The sequence below is a fragment of the Ostrea edulis genome, chromosome 4 (genome assembly GCF_947568905.1).
Source record: "Ostrea edulis chromosome 4, xbOstEdul1.1, whole genome shotgun sequence".
Classification (NCBI taxonomy): domain Eukaryota; kingdom Metazoa; phylum Mollusca; class Bivalvia; order Ostreida; family Ostreidae; genus Ostrea; species Ostrea edulis.
The window spans coordinates 42726159-42741714 of NC_079167.1; the positions used below are offsets into that span (position 1 = coordinate 42726159).

At 35.7% G+C, this 15556-nt stretch overlaps 2 protein-coding genes across 5 annotated transcripts in view; one reads left to right on the forward strand and one right to left on the reverse strand.

Moving 5' to 3' along the window:
- Window positions 1–2542, reverse strand: part of LOC125669473 (uncharacterized) — a 13855-nt gene extending 11313 nt beyond the window's left edge. The window contains exon 1 of the mRNA XM_048904003.2: window positions 2468–2542. Coding sequence (XP_048759960.1) covers window positions 2468–2483 — 16 coding nt within the window. The 5' untranslated portion in view covers window positions 2484–2542. The remainder of the gene's footprint in view (window positions 1–2467) is intronic.
- Window positions 1–15556, forward strand: part of LOC125669462 (phosphatidylinositol-glycan-specific phospholipase D-like) — a 69055-nt gene that overhangs the window by 31293 nt on the left and 22206 nt on the right. For all 4 annotated transcript variants that reach the window (XR_007367867.2, XM_048903972.2, XM_048903970.2 and 1 more), the window contains exons 13-15: window positions 10092–10204; window positions 10321–10415; window positions 10782–10901. Coding sequence is in view for 3 of the 4 variants with exons in the window: in XM_048903972.2 (XP_048759929.1) it covers window positions 10092–10204; window positions 10321–10415; window positions 10782–10901 (328 nt within the window). In the remaining variant the exon portion in view is untranslated. The remainder of the gene's footprint in view (window positions 1–10091; window positions 10205–10320; window positions 10416–10781; window positions 10902–15556) is intronic.

Sequence of the window (15556 nt, forward strand, 5' to 3'; positions counted from 1 at the left end):
ACCTCATCAACTGCTGTAAATCCATATTGAATTTACATTTACTATGAAATACTGAAAGCGAAAGTAACAAATGCAATTGCGCAGCGTCAGATCGTAAGTTGCGAATATTTTGCAAGTTAAGTTTATGATGGAAACTTAAGAACACGTTAGTAAAACAGAAGCATCGAATCTTAAATTAAAATGTACGAAATTCTTAAGTCAGAATTTCTTGCGCAAGATAAGAAGTTTAGTAAAACTCAGCCCTGCACTCCCGGGGCCTTAGTACAAGTTCCAGCAAGACTAAAGTCGTAGAAAATCATGAGAAAATGAAACGTAGTAAATGTGACTTAGATGAAGAATCAGGCAGTGAAACTGAGCTGGAACAAAATGAAAAAGAAAAAGAAATTCTAATTGAAAAGCTTGACGTGCATGAAATTGAAAAAGAATACAATTAAACTATGAACAAATTACCAAACCGAATTTGTGTCTATTATTTATTTTTAAATAACATTGAATATTGCATGTTAAATTTCAGTCTATAGGATTTTGTTGTGGTCTATAGGAAATAAAATGACTATGGACCGAAAGTCTATAGGACTTTAAAGTTAGTTTCACACAAAGTTTTTCATAATCGATTACACTAATTTTAATAATCTAATCTGAGATTCATCTGACTGTTAATCCCACTTTTATATTGAGACGTGTGCGGGGGAGACAGAGTGGACTCCACATTGAAAAGTGGTAATTCAGTGACACCAGCTAGTGTGTATGCTGCACATATCCATAAAACTAGTAAATAGAATAATAAACATTTATTTTAAAACTACATGTAAATAATGATTATATTAAATAATCATTGATCGATACAGTTCTTCCGATTATCAATTATGAAATTTTTCCGATTTTTCAACACTACCTTCAAATCATTATAATAATTTTGGTACCACCCCGAAATCGAAATCCTTACCCCCTAGGATCATGAAATTTACAATTTTGGTAAAGGACTGCCTAATCCTTAATATCTATTTAGCTCTATATCACTATACATTTAGTTTTTCTTAAAGATATGCAGGTGTAGTGAAGGTTTTTTAAAATTGGGCAATTTTTTTTTTTTTTTTTTTTTTTTTTTAGTTTTTATCCCACCCTAAGGCCCAAGGGGTGCAGGAGTACCAAAATTTTACTGTTTATGTCCCCCTTGTCCCAAAGATGTTTTATACCTTTAAAAAGAATTGGAATAGTAGTAATCAAGAAGTTCAAAAAATTTAATTGTTAATCCACAATGACAACCAATTGTAATAGGTCACCTGAGTTTACTCTGGTGACCTCCTGGCTCAGGAACTTATATTAAATCGCTCTTCATAACCATGCATATAGTTTCTGTGCAGGGGTAGAGGATTAACCACTGTGTCTTGTACCAGAACTCCCATAGGCGTAGCTTGGGTTAGAATATTACCGAGGCAGGGGGTCTATGGACATTTTCACAACGTAAAAGGTGTTTTTTTACCGAGGCAGCTGCCTCGGTTAGCTGCCTCGGTTGCCTCAACGCCACTGACTCCTTAACCTGCAGCAGACACCAGAACTCCTAAACCTGCAGCAGACACCAGAACTCCTAAACCTGCAGCAGACACCAGAACTCCTAAACCTGCAGGAGACTGGTGAATTTCATCACATATGCAGGAGACTGGTGAATTTCATCACATGCAGGAGACGGGTGAATTTCACATGTGCAGGTAGCTGCAGATATGTAGCGTTATGGTTTTATTTTCTTGTCTTTGACCAAAGACAAGAATAAAAAACCATAACGCTACAGATCTGCAGCTAAATGTGCAGTAGACTATCTGTAGAAGAGGTGCACCCTTGTTCATTGTGACTATACACGGTTTGTTTGTTAGATGACCCTCTAGTCAAAAAAAAAAGAAAAAAGATTCTTTATTTAAGGGTGGTTTCGACTTTCGACCCATCCCTAAAAAGGTCCAAGGTGGGCAATATGGAATTCACCATCTATAGTATACCTTTGATAAAAGTTTACGGCAGACAACTATCAATCGTAACAAGACTACCAAATTCTTGTCATCATACCTCTATATATACAGTAGTATATTTAATCGATTACACAAATATTCTAAACTTCAGCAGAAAGTGTGTGTATATGAAACTTGCACATACACATGAAAATTAGCACATAGTGACTGTCAAATTCCGCCGAAATTTTTTATTTTAAATCCACACACTTAAATTAGTACGACAAAAAGCATTTTTTCAAAATTATTTTGCGAAGTTCAAATTGAATGAATTGTACACACCAAATTAGTACATTAATAAAAACGAAGCCTAGGAATTTATTTGTCAGCCGTTTTTTCCCCCTGAACTTTTTTATAAACTTCATAAAGAAGATGCGCATTAAATAAAACCGTGTCACTATTCTAAATTAAGAGCAAACTTTCACAATCTAAAAACTTTCAATAATATATAAATATTAAGTTCAAACCTTTCACTGACTTCATCCTGCAATCCTATAATTTAAACTAACATCTGCAGAGATTTTTGACTGATCATTCTATTTCCGTAGGGGTGGGCAGCATTTATATAACGTATTTTTTAGTCTAAATCAGACAATCGTACTAATGTTTTTATATCTAGTGGAGGCTTACACAGGCTTCTCCTCGTTATAGGTTAATGAAAATCCATCTGTAAGCATTGTGACTTTATAACGATCACGCTTTACGAAAAATAGTCCATCACTCACCTCAGGTAAAATGAATCTGCCCAATCTCAGGTCCAGCTCTCTGCGACGGACTTCAAAGGGATAGAAGGAAACTACCCCTGTTGATTACGTAATGCTGTAAATTTCAAATAGTTTTACCCGCAATATACACGGGAGTGTGGATGTGTTAATGCAGTGTGCCTCAGTGTACTTGTACGTTTTTCAATAATTTTAATTTTGATGATTGGTTGCGGATTTCTTCTCTTACTAATAAGGCTGATAAAACAGAAGTTGACTGAAAATTTGAGTAACTTAACTCATTGATTTCTGGTTTTGCGCATAGTTTTACAATACTTGGCTACAAGTCAGTCATCGTTTTATTTTTCATTGCAGAAAATGCCTTTTTTGAAGAAAAAAAACAACTTATCGCAGCAGCATTTTTACGAACATGAGACTTTATTTGGAGCCCGCATTTCGCGATCCACCTGTGCGACATCCCAATAAATTTAAATTGTCTGAAGTGAGATACATTTAATTTAAAATAAATGTAATGCACGGGAGTTTCATAAGCCTTCGTGGTTTCCGACAAGTTTTCATTGTGTGTGTGTGGGGGGGGGGGGGGGGGGGGGAGGGGGGGGCACCACACCAAAGTAATTTACGACAAAAAAGTGATATCGACAAAACCATTAGTAAAAATAACTGCAAAATGTGTGCAAGCATTGGGGTGTACGTCATGTACATAAATCTAATTATGTACATAGAATCTAATTAGTTTCCCAGAAAACCCCTCAACTTTAATTTTAAGTTTTGTTTGTTTGTTTTTTGGAGGGGGTGTTAAGGATTTTTTTAAATCTTTTTTTTTTTTTTTTTTTTATTATATATCTTTATCATTTTGTTATCAATCAATTCTGAGTCATAAGGTATTTAGTACTTGGTAAACTTTCCAAACTTACGAACTCCTCAACTATTTTTTCTGGATTGAGTTCATCAGTCTCATTTTTATGAACATGCAATAAAAGCAAATTGTTTGTTCGTATTTGGCTCATTGTTGATCTCAATGATGTTTTCAATCTTTTCAAGGCGCTGAATGAGCGCTCACTGGTAGCGTTAGTTGCAGTAAGTACCAAAATTAGTTTGAGAATTTTGAGGATCTCGACAAACAGACTTTTTTCATTTGAATGTCTGAAAAATTCAACCACACTTGGTATATCTGGCGTAAAGTCTTTTGGCAAAACAGTCTTTAACATTATAAGCTGGCAGTGAAGATCCTTTGGCTTCAAATCTGTATCATATAGGGTCGTGACAAAATTGAATTCTTCTTCAAACGTTTGACCTGTGTAAGCCTTAATTACGAGGTTTTCAAGATTAACATAAGCTTTGTAACCTGGTTGGTAAAATCTAGATTTTATGCCAGCTAAAAGCAGATCTAATGCCTCGTAGAAATCTTTCCTATACATATCTGCACACGATGAAAAAGTATGTGCTGCTGTCTCATCATCAAGTTTACGAGGAATTTTGCGTTTTCTAGGAAGAACAGGATCATCGATGTTCATCTGTTTTGCTTTGCAAAGCTCTCATTGTCGTTGATGCCATTTTTTGACCATCACTTGCCGAGAGATTTGGAGCCTGCAGAGCCCTTGCCAAATTATCACTATAACGTAAAAGTTTTTCACTCAGTAAACACCCAAAGAAGAAATCAAACCTGCACATTTAAGCAGCCACTCCCCTAATTCTGTTTCTCATTTCTACCTCACGCACGTATTGGAGGCTTTCATCCCAAACATTTCTTAGAATTTCATAGTTTGACAAAATGCTCAAAAATGTGTCGGCTTTTATTGTCCATCTTGTGGGACACAAAACCCTTATTCCCGCCTACGTTTTCTCTAGATTTTGGGCATTTTTTAATGTATTGAAAATCATCTCCCTTCTTGGAGATTCTTTAATCAACTTTGTTATATCCTTTGCAATGTCCAGGGTGTCTGTAAGCAACTTACATCCCTTAAAGGACACATCTCGTGTTTTCAAAGTATACAGAATTATATGCATTTTGTCTTCCTTATGCTTATAGAAATTAATTGTAATAGTTCGTTCGCTGAAGTATTGCGATAATTAGCCACAATACGGACTTAAATCTAAGCCCCGATTTCAAAAAGCCTAGTTAATTAGATAGGTAGTCACGTGGTACAGTGACGTCATATGCGACCTTCGTCGATCAACTTGTTGTAAAAGTAGTGTTAGATATTTTTAAAAACTCGGGTTTTAGGGGCCTAATTTATTTACCATGGATAACATTTATTTCGATGTTGACAAATTTCCAGAGTCTTATATCTTTTAGCCACCAGTGCATACAAATAGCGACCCAAATGTAGCGAGAAAAGCGAGTATGAAATCTGCATAAATTTGCGAGTAAATAATGTTTACATCGGATCCCTGTCTAAACACAATTTGGTAATGCCATTTCTGTAAACAACTGTAATTAGCGTTGTTGCTTTTCTAAAATAAACAGTGCAATTATTATTAAATTTATTTTTGGAGAAGTTAGATAGGCTTAAATTATGATACGATTATGTATCATTGACAACTAGGCCTACTGTCACGGGTGCATTTCGAAAAAGAAATAATAATAATAATGATCAAACTTATTGTGAAAATCACAATACTTTTAAATTATTTTATTAAAGTAATTTTATTAGGCCTAATTATTATTTTTTGTTATCAACACGTTGTTACGTAGGAAGTGGGAGCGCGGCGTGCTGTTGTTGTAAACACGTACGCGTTCCTTAAAAAAATGAAAGCATTATAATTCAGTTCAAAGTCGGGAAATATTATATTTTATTATTTATAATTGAAAGTTCAATTATTTTTAAATTTCTTTTTTAAAACTACCAGTTGGTAGACACTGCTAGCAAAGTTCTGCCTATGTTGTTACAAGGTGAAGGTCAGTTGGTGCGAGTGTGTATTGAATTCGAGAGCAGAACGGAAAGCATATGTCGTAGGCCTATATGTAATAGTGCGTAGCTTCGATAGAACCACTTTCTCGCAGTTTATCTACGTATTTGTCCAAGTGCTTGTTAGAAAAAGTACAGGGACAAATTTTACTGGGGGTTTTTATGGCAAAGTCGTTGTGCCGACAAAAAATATTCACGTCTTGTCCCTCGAAAATTGATAAAAATACAGTCCAAATCCTCTCTACTGACAGCAAGTACATCCTTAAACGGCACAAAACACCCTAATGCAATGTTATTTACAAGCTGTTAATGTGATAATTGTTTGTTTGTCTATTAAATCTAATCTGTTTATGAAATGGCTATCAACTGTTTTCAAATCTTCTCGCTCGAGGTCGCATATGACGTCACAGATAATGGCGCGTAAAATATCGAAGAAAATATGCATATCGCAAGATTTGAATTTCATCGCTTTCAAACTCGAAAACTACGCAAACTGTTTCATTTAAAACACATGTAAAGTAGTTTTAGGCATGAAATGAATTAATTTTGCTGAAAAAATTAAAAAGTTTAAAAACATGCGATGTGTCCTTTAATAGAATCACTGCAAGCTAGGTTAAGAGCATGACCATAACAGTGTGTGTAAAGGGCTCTGGGTTCAAGTGCATGAATTTGTGTTGCAACACCTGTCTTTGAACCAGCCATAGAAGCAGCCATGTCATAACACTGGCCTTGTACTTTGTTGATAGGCAGATCGAACCTCAAAAGGGCATCTTTAATTGCTAGGGTTATTGAATTAGCCCCAATGTCAGAAAGACGGTACATCCCTAATAAATCTTCATGAGCGGTAAAATTTTTATCAACCCATCGAATGTATAAAACAAGTTGCTCTTTGTTGGAAATATCTCGTGTTTCGTCTGCCATTATTGAAAAGAATTCAGACGATTTGATGAAAGCAACAATTTGTCGCAAAACCTGCAACCCCATCACCTGCAAAATTTTATTTTGTATATCTGGAGCAACATACTTATTTGTCTTGCGTTGTAGCCATTCTTGAAGCTGGGGATCGCGTTTAGCCTCTAGCATGAGAAGTTGATTAAAGTTCGAGTTTTTCTCGTCTTTGTCACCCCGAAGAGCAATTCCTTGTCGAGCAAGAAACTTCAAAATGTTTGTGATTTTTAGCAAATTCTCTCTGTTAGACTTCTTCTCAACTTCGTACGTCTTTGAAAGACATTCTCCAACATCTTTAACCTCCTCCTTTATCGTAAACTCCCTTTCCATTGCCTCTTTATGGCAATCGCTTTTCTCGTGTGTGGCGAATTTTGTGGTTGCTTTTTTCCAGTTTTTAAAACCACTCGATATGAAAGCTTTTTTTGTTGTTGTGACAACTGAGTCTTCTTCTGAAGTGATTTTATGCAAGGAAAACAGAATACAACATCTTTGATTTCTACATAATGTAACCAAGACCACCGATCAAACCAGGAGGCATTGAAAGATCTCATCTTTTTACCAAACTTTTTGCTGGAAAGAAAATATTCCGTGGCTGATTTGGGGTACTACCAATCTCTGGTGTATGCCATTTTTCATGTACAACCTGGGCCTTTTGAACTGGTATTTCTGAGATATCATCTTCTGAAGAAGAAGAATCAATAAAGGCAGCAACTTTAACATGTTTGTCTGTTTCTTTGTTTGCAGTTTCCCCCAATTTACCTGTTTCGATAGACTCCTCATTTGTGTTCGACTCCAAGAGTGGGGAAGGACTATCTTGTGATTGTTTTGGTTCAAATGAACGATGAGGTTCAGAATCCTCAAAGGATAACCTCGAATGCTTTGAAAGAGGTTCCTCATGCTTGTGAATATAGTCAACAGAATGATTAGGTGTCCAACCATTTATTTTTGTAGCAATTGTTTGAGTCCACATGATGTGGATAGCATCCTGATATTCTTTAGCATCAGCATGGTCAAGAGGAACAATAAGCTGATTATGATCTTGTCTGTTTTCACCAGGGTTTTGCACCTGGGGAAAATCGATATGATTGGTTTCTGCAAAATGTTAGAAGCTACGAACATATGTAAAAGGCTTGAATAGTAACCGTTCTGGGTTGTTTTTATGCCCCCGAGATCGAAGATTGGAGGAGGGGGGGGGGGGAGGGGGGGCATATTGTTTTTGTCCTGTCTGTCATTCTGTGTGAAACTTTAACCTTGCTAATAACTTTTGAACAGTAAGAGATAGAGCTTTGATATTTCACATGAGTATTCCTTGTGACAAGACCTTTCCGTGGGTACTAATATTATTGACCCAGTGACCTTGATCTTGGAGTTTAAGCTACTTTTTGAAAATTTTAACCTTGCTTATAACTTTTGAACGGTAAGTGATAGAGCTTTGATATTTCACATGAGTATTCCTTGTGACAAGACCTTTCCGTTGGTACTAAACCTTTTGACCTTGACATTTGACCTACTTTTTAATTATTTTTTTTTTTACATAGGTCATAACTTCTAAATGGTAAATATTAGAGCTTTCATATTGTACATGAGCATTTCTTGTGACAAGATCTTTCTACTGGTACCAAGATATTTGTCCTTTTGACCTTGGCCATCTTTGGAATTGGCCATTATCGGGGGCATTTGTGTTTCACAAACACATCTTTTTATTGTTTCCTTTTGTAACGAAGCAATCAAATCACCAGTAATTAAACACTCTTCTGACAGGGATCTTTCAAAGACATATTGAAGTGAACTTTTCTTTCTGGACATGGTCACAAAAGTGTTTTCATTCGTGTAGCGCTTCAGGTTTGAAACAAGTTCAAACACAATTCGTACCCTCATTTCCTTAAAATTGTCCTCATGTCCAAACACAAAAAAGAGAGTTCTGAATAAACAATTCCCATCACCGTATATCTGAATCGGGATAAGCTCAGAAGGAGCATCATTTGGATAAAGCTCTGAGGAAACAGCATCTTTTCGAATACATGTATTTGAAGTTGGGATATTAGGTATGCTTGTTGGAAGAGGATATTTCTTAAAAATTTGCCCTTTGAGTCTTAAACAAGAAAACTTAGTGCTCCCCATCCCCTTTTTCCTGCATTCCTTGCTTCTTCGTGCACTTTTTCGAAAAATGCCTTTCTTTCGTCCGTCATTGTGAAATATAATCAAAGTTAAAACTGCGGAAGGTTGATCTTACACTGATACGATAGTGTCTACTCTTGGACCAAGGATGAAACAGGTCTTGACAGCCTGAGACTTTACAAGCTTTGAAAAAGTTGTTACACGTCATGACCTACGTCACATTGGGGGTGTTACGTCACTGATAAATAGTACTTCACACATTGTCGGGTTTACCTTTACCATAAAAACTGTGATGATAAAAAAGTCAACAATTCATCATTTTAGCTTTACAAAAAGATTTTAAATATATACAAACGTTGAACTGATATTAGGGCAGTTGGGCATAGACATTTTTGTATCAAGACGAAGTTTCTATGAACAAGCTATCTAATGAATTATTAGACCTTGAAAGTTAGTCAAGGTCACACATATTGGATACCTTTTGATCAGTCGTCCCTTGCAAGATTTTTTCACTCGTATGAGTCGTCAACAAATACCGGTAAAGGACTTTAAACGACACTAGTGCCGGGCACTTGGCAAAGGAACAGTGACTACATATCATAGGTTTGATGCCAGATGCGGAGCTGGGAACGAGAACCGAACCATTACCTCATGATTACGACCTTTTGAATGATGCCCTAGGAAATGTTAAGGCATTAAGTGATTTTCATAATATTTTTTTTTATTTAAGCTAAAGGACGGTCGCAATGACTGACTCCGAGTCTCATTGAATTAAATGAACTTTCTGCTTAAAAATAATTATACATTACACTATATGAATTTTTTTTGGGGGGGGGGGGGGCATAAAACATCCTTAGGTGAAGGACTTTCAAGTTTGTTCAGATGAAGGGCCATGCCCCCTTCAAAGGGGAAATAATCACAAAAATGCTAAAATAGAGTTACTAAGGGTTCTTTTCTGGGCCAGAAGAGCTGACATTTACATGAAAGCTTCCTCACATAGTGCAGATTCAGGTTTGTTAAAATTATGCCCCTGGGGGTAGGATTGGGTCACAACAGGGGATCAAAGTTTTACATATAAATATATAGTGAAAATCTTTAAAAATCTTCTTCTCAATAACCACTGGACTAGGAAAGTACAAATTTACACAAATGCTTCCTGACATAGTGCAGATTCAAGTTTATTACATGACCCCAGGGGGTAGGATGGGCCACAATAGGGGATCAAAGTTTTACATGCAAATTTATAGGGAAAATCTATAAAAATCTTCTCAAGAGCCACTGGGCCAAAGAAGTTTACATTTACATGAAAGCTTCCTGACATAGTGCAGATTCAAGTTTGTAAAAATCATGAATGTCTGATTAACACTACAGAGCTAGTTTTATAATATTTTTAGGGCTCTGACTAATGGTGATGTCGACTCAGATGGATTCACAGATTTGATTATTGGAGCGCCTGGATATTCGGCAGAAAATTCTCCACAAAGAGGCAAAGTTTTTACTCTGTTTGGTAAGATGTTTTAGAAGTACTCATTTTTAGAAGTTTCTTTGGTGCCATTTAAATATTTTTCTTCCTCCTTATTTTAAAGTTATTTGCATATAACTAACTTTTAAAATAATTGGCAGGAAACAAAAGTGGTTTGGCAGGATTTGGGTATATTGCAGTCAATCTTGATAACACAACATTAAATTGCACAGGACATCTAGACTCTCCATCAAATGTAACCATTACAATGCACTGTTATGTGATTTGTTCAATTCAATTCACCTTTTTCACATGATGACAGTGCCACACATGCACACACCCTGCATACTATCTGATTCAAACTTACTAGTTCAAGAAATTATTGATATACATGTATGTGTAAGAATTATTCCTACATGCTGATTAAATAGTATACACAATTTAATATTTTATTTTTATATTCACAGTGTACCTTGCATTGTGTTATAAAGACATTAGACTATGAAAATGTGTTAGAAGGGGTGGGGGGGGGGGGTAATTAGGGCAGCATGAGTGTTATGATATTGGCAAAAATGATAAAAAAAAAAGATATAGAAATGATAGAATTTTTTTATATTTGTAGCAACCGTGTAGATTTGGTTCAAGCTTAGCTGTGGCAGACATTAATATAGATGGAGTTCTGGATGTTGCTGTCGGAGCACCTGCCTACAGTAATGAAGAAATCAATCCAATAAAATATAATGTAAGCCAAGTTATACGTAACAGCTCTACAGAATAACCAAGTTACACGTAACAACACTACAGAATAACCAAGTTACATGTAACAGTACTACAGAATAACCAAGTTACATGTAACAGTACTACAGAATAACCAAGTTACATGTAACAACACTACAGAATAACCAAGTTACACGTAACAACAATACAAAATAACCAAGTTACAAGTAACAACAATACAGAATAACCAAGTTACACGTAACAGCACTACAGAATAACCAAGTTACACATAACAACACTACAGAATAACCAAGTTACATGTAACAGTGCTACAGAATAACCAAGTTACACGTATCAGTACTACAGAATAACCAAGTTACATGTAACAGTACTACAGAATAACCAAGTTACACATAACAACACTACAGAATAACCAAGTTACACGTAACAGCACTACAGAATAACCAAGTTACACGTAACAACAATACAAAATAACCAAGTTACATGTAACAGCACTACAGAATAACCAAGTTACATATAACAGCACTACAGAATAACCAAGTTACACGTAACAACACTACAGAATAACCAAGTTACACGTAACAGCACTACAGAATAACCAAGTTACACGTAACAACAATACAAAATAACCAAGTTACACGTAACAACACTACAGAATAACCAAGTTACATGTAACAGCACTACAGAATAACCAAGTTACACGTAACAACAATACAGAATAACCAAGTTACACGTAACAGCACTACAGAATAACCAAGTTACATGTAACAGCACTACAGAATAACCAAGTTACACGTAACAGCACTACAGAATAACCAAGTTACACGTAACAACAATACAAAATAACCAAGTTACACGTAACAACACTACAGAATAACCAAGTTACATGTAACAGCACTACAGAATAACCAAGTTACACGTAACAACAATACAGAATAACCAAGTTACACGTAACAGCACTACAGAATAACCAAGTTACATGTAACAGCACTACAGAATAACCAAGTTACACGTAACAGCACTACAGAATAACCAAGTTACACGTAACAGCACTACAGAATAACCAAGTTACACATAACAGCGCTACAGAATAACCAAGTTACATGCCCTGATTGTATAGTGGGAGCACAATAGAAGATCATATTTTTATGTCAGAATATACTGTGAGGAAATTAATACATGTATCGATGCAAGTTCTTTTTAAGAGTAGCAGAGCCACACTAAATCATAACAAAACGCAAATGTTCCCAGGTTGTGTTGATTCAAGTTTTTAGCTCACCTGAGCTCAAGTGAGCTAATCTGATCACCCATCGTCGGTCCGTCTGTCTGTAAACTTTTCACATTTTCATCTTCTTCTCCAGAACCAATGGGCCAATTTCAATTAAACTTAGTACACATCATCTATGGGTAAAGAGGATTCAATTGTCTTCAAATGAAGGGCCATGCCCCCGGCCTTCAAAGGGGAGGTTTTCATTAAAATGTAAAAATAGGGCGGAGTCATTTAAAAATCTTCTTCTCAAGAACTACTGGGCCAGAAAAGTTCATATTTACTTGAAAGCTTCCTGACTTAATTAGTGCAGATTCAAATCTGTTCAAATCATGGCCCCTGGAGATAGTGTGGGACCACAATAGGGGATCAAAGTTTTATATGCGAATATATAGGGAAAATCTTTAAAAATCTTCATCTCAAGAACCACTGGGCCAGAAAAGTTTAAATATAAGTGAAAGCTTCCTAACATAGAGTAGATCCACGTTTGTGCAAATCATGCTCTCTGGGGGTAGGATGTGGCCACAATGGGGGATCAGAGTGTTATATGCTGATATATGGAAAAAATCTTTAAAAATATCTCTTAAACTATTTAAGCTAGGGTTTTCATATTTCGTGTATATGCTTTTTACAGAAAGACCTTTCATGTGATGCTATTGTGTGTAATTTTGTTACCTTGACTTTGAAGTTTAACCTAGTTTTAATAAAAATCTGACCTGTACAATATTTCCTTAACTATTTAAGGTAGATCTTTCATATCTTGTATATGTATTTCTTATGGCAAGACCTTTTTTATCATATCATGATCTTTGACCTTGTGACCTTTAATTCAGAGTTTGACCTACTTTTAAGAAAACATAACCTATTAGATATAATCAGAACTATTTAAGGTAGGGCTTTCATTTTTTTGTCCCCCGCTGCAATGCGGAAGGGGACATATAAATACTGCATGGTGTCCGTGTGTCGCACTTGACTTTATGGACACACCACCTCAGAAACCGCTCAACGGATTTTGTTCAAATTTTGTAGGATTATTTGTCACCATATGTAATTGATCATATTGCACCACCATTTTGATTTGACAATTTCTACAGGAGTTCTGGGATTTTGTTGAATTTGTACATGCTACACAATAGGAACACTTTGTGGATGCAACTTCTCGGACACCACTGTATGAATTTTGTTCAAATTTTGTCACAATATGTAGTTGATCATATTACACTACAAGTTTGATTCTACAAATTTTACAGGAGTTTTGGGACTCTTGCATTTCAAATTTGTTTTGTTGGGGCGAGGGGCATATGGCTATGCATGGCAATCTTGTATATATAGTTTCTTTATGGCAAGACCTTATTATATTGTGAAGCTTGACCTTGTGACCTTGACATTTGACCTACTTTTAATAATTTTTTTTACCTATTTGATACCTCTTGAACTATTCAAGATAGAGCTTTCATATTCTATATAAGATTTATTATGGCAAGGGCTTCATATCATTACCATGATCAATAACCTTGTGACCTTGGTCTTATTCAGAACAGCAAGATCATGTTAGTCATATTGGTGTAGAGACATCTCTGTGTTATGTATATATGTTGTGATCCTATGGGGCTTGGTTGGTGCCACAATATGGGGTCAAAACTTTTTATGGTAATAAATATTGACAAAAAAAATCTTCTAAAAATCACAACAGCTGAACAATGGCAGGACCACGGTGACTCTGGTGAGTGATATGGCCCATGGGCCTCTTGTTTTTAAGCCCCGGCCTGGCTGCGACACAGTCACTTGTTTCTGTAAATAAGTTGCAACATCTGTGTACTAATAATAAAAATTTTAAGGAAACAAGTGCCTGTGACTATAGTTTGGGGCATGTAATTTTTGTCCTGTCTGTCTGTCCGAAACTGTTAATGTTGATGGTAAATGATACCAGGGCTCTTGCATTTCATTTGTGCATTTCTTCTGTTTTTTACTGTCATCCAATTCTACGTCAATTTTAAATGTTCATCATTTGGTACAGTATGCACCAATTAGATTTGGGAAAGAAACACCCAGTCATAAGCATGCAGTGTAGACTGGTTAGGAGCTAAATGTATGATAATCAAACTGACTTGTCTGATTCATTGACCTATATCAGAATTGTCAATTAGGGTATGAGAACATGTAAAGAATGTTAATTACTCTCAATACAAGGTGATGAAATATAACTAAATTGATGATTCATCATGCTCATTGTTGTAGAAGGCTCTTACAGCAGGATACAGAATTTGCTGTTTGCTGCAGTGACAATCTGACTAAAGTACAGACCTATGTTATTATATACCTATATATATAATAATATAGGTCTGTACTTTAGTCAGATGCTTTTTTTTTTTGCATTAAAATGGAAATGTTGGTAATTGTCTTTGAAGCTCCCCATTTATATATTTGACACCGAGAAAGGCCAATTTTTTTCCTGTCACATATTAAATTAGACACATATGTGATCAGCTAACAAATCTGACTTTCACTCCACTTCGCTCCACTCAGCTTTTTTACCCCAAGCCGGTAACAAGCAGCTGGGCATAAAAAGCTGAGTGGAGCAGAGTGGAGTGAAATCTGTATATAATAATCACACACAGTTTTGAAGTCTGGAATAAGCTACCCAGTTAATACCTGCAGTCAAATGCCAGATGTATGGAATGTCAATAAACATTTACTTAAAAGTACTTTATAATTGATATCAACATAGATGTGGACAGTTCATGGAGGTGAATTATCAAATTAGAGTATGAGAACAGAAAAGAATGCCACTCCTGATACAAGGTGATGAAATGTAAATTAGTAACTCATCATGCTTATTGTTGTTAGAAGGCTGTTAGAGCTGGATGTTGCTGTCAACCTGATTCTGATATCAAAATATTACTTGCTGCAGTGATAAATCTTTGACCTTTAACAGTGCTTTTCTATCGAAATGTTTATTTTGATTTTGTCTTTAAACAAAACATAACCTTGTCCTTTAGTTAGCTTCATTCCCAACCGTCCTTGCAGTATATATACACATGGGCGTGTACGTACAGCATTTTCTCCTCCCTATATGAGAAATTTAAAATCTTTCATGTTAATGTGACAGTTTTGCAGTAGCTTTCTAGAAACATTATCGTATATGTAATACAATGGTAAATTTTGACTCCTGCCCTCATTTACCATTATTTTGAATCCTGACTACATATGACTATTTAGTCTATACATCTAGCTTTTGACTGGTAGTGACTATGTGTCTTATTCCAGATTAATATTTTTCCTTAAACTACTACCGGTATTCAAAACTGACTATTAGACACAAATTTTATGCCACTCTGCTCTGCTCCGCTCTACTCAGTGTTTTACCCCAAACTATGACATTAAATCTGGAA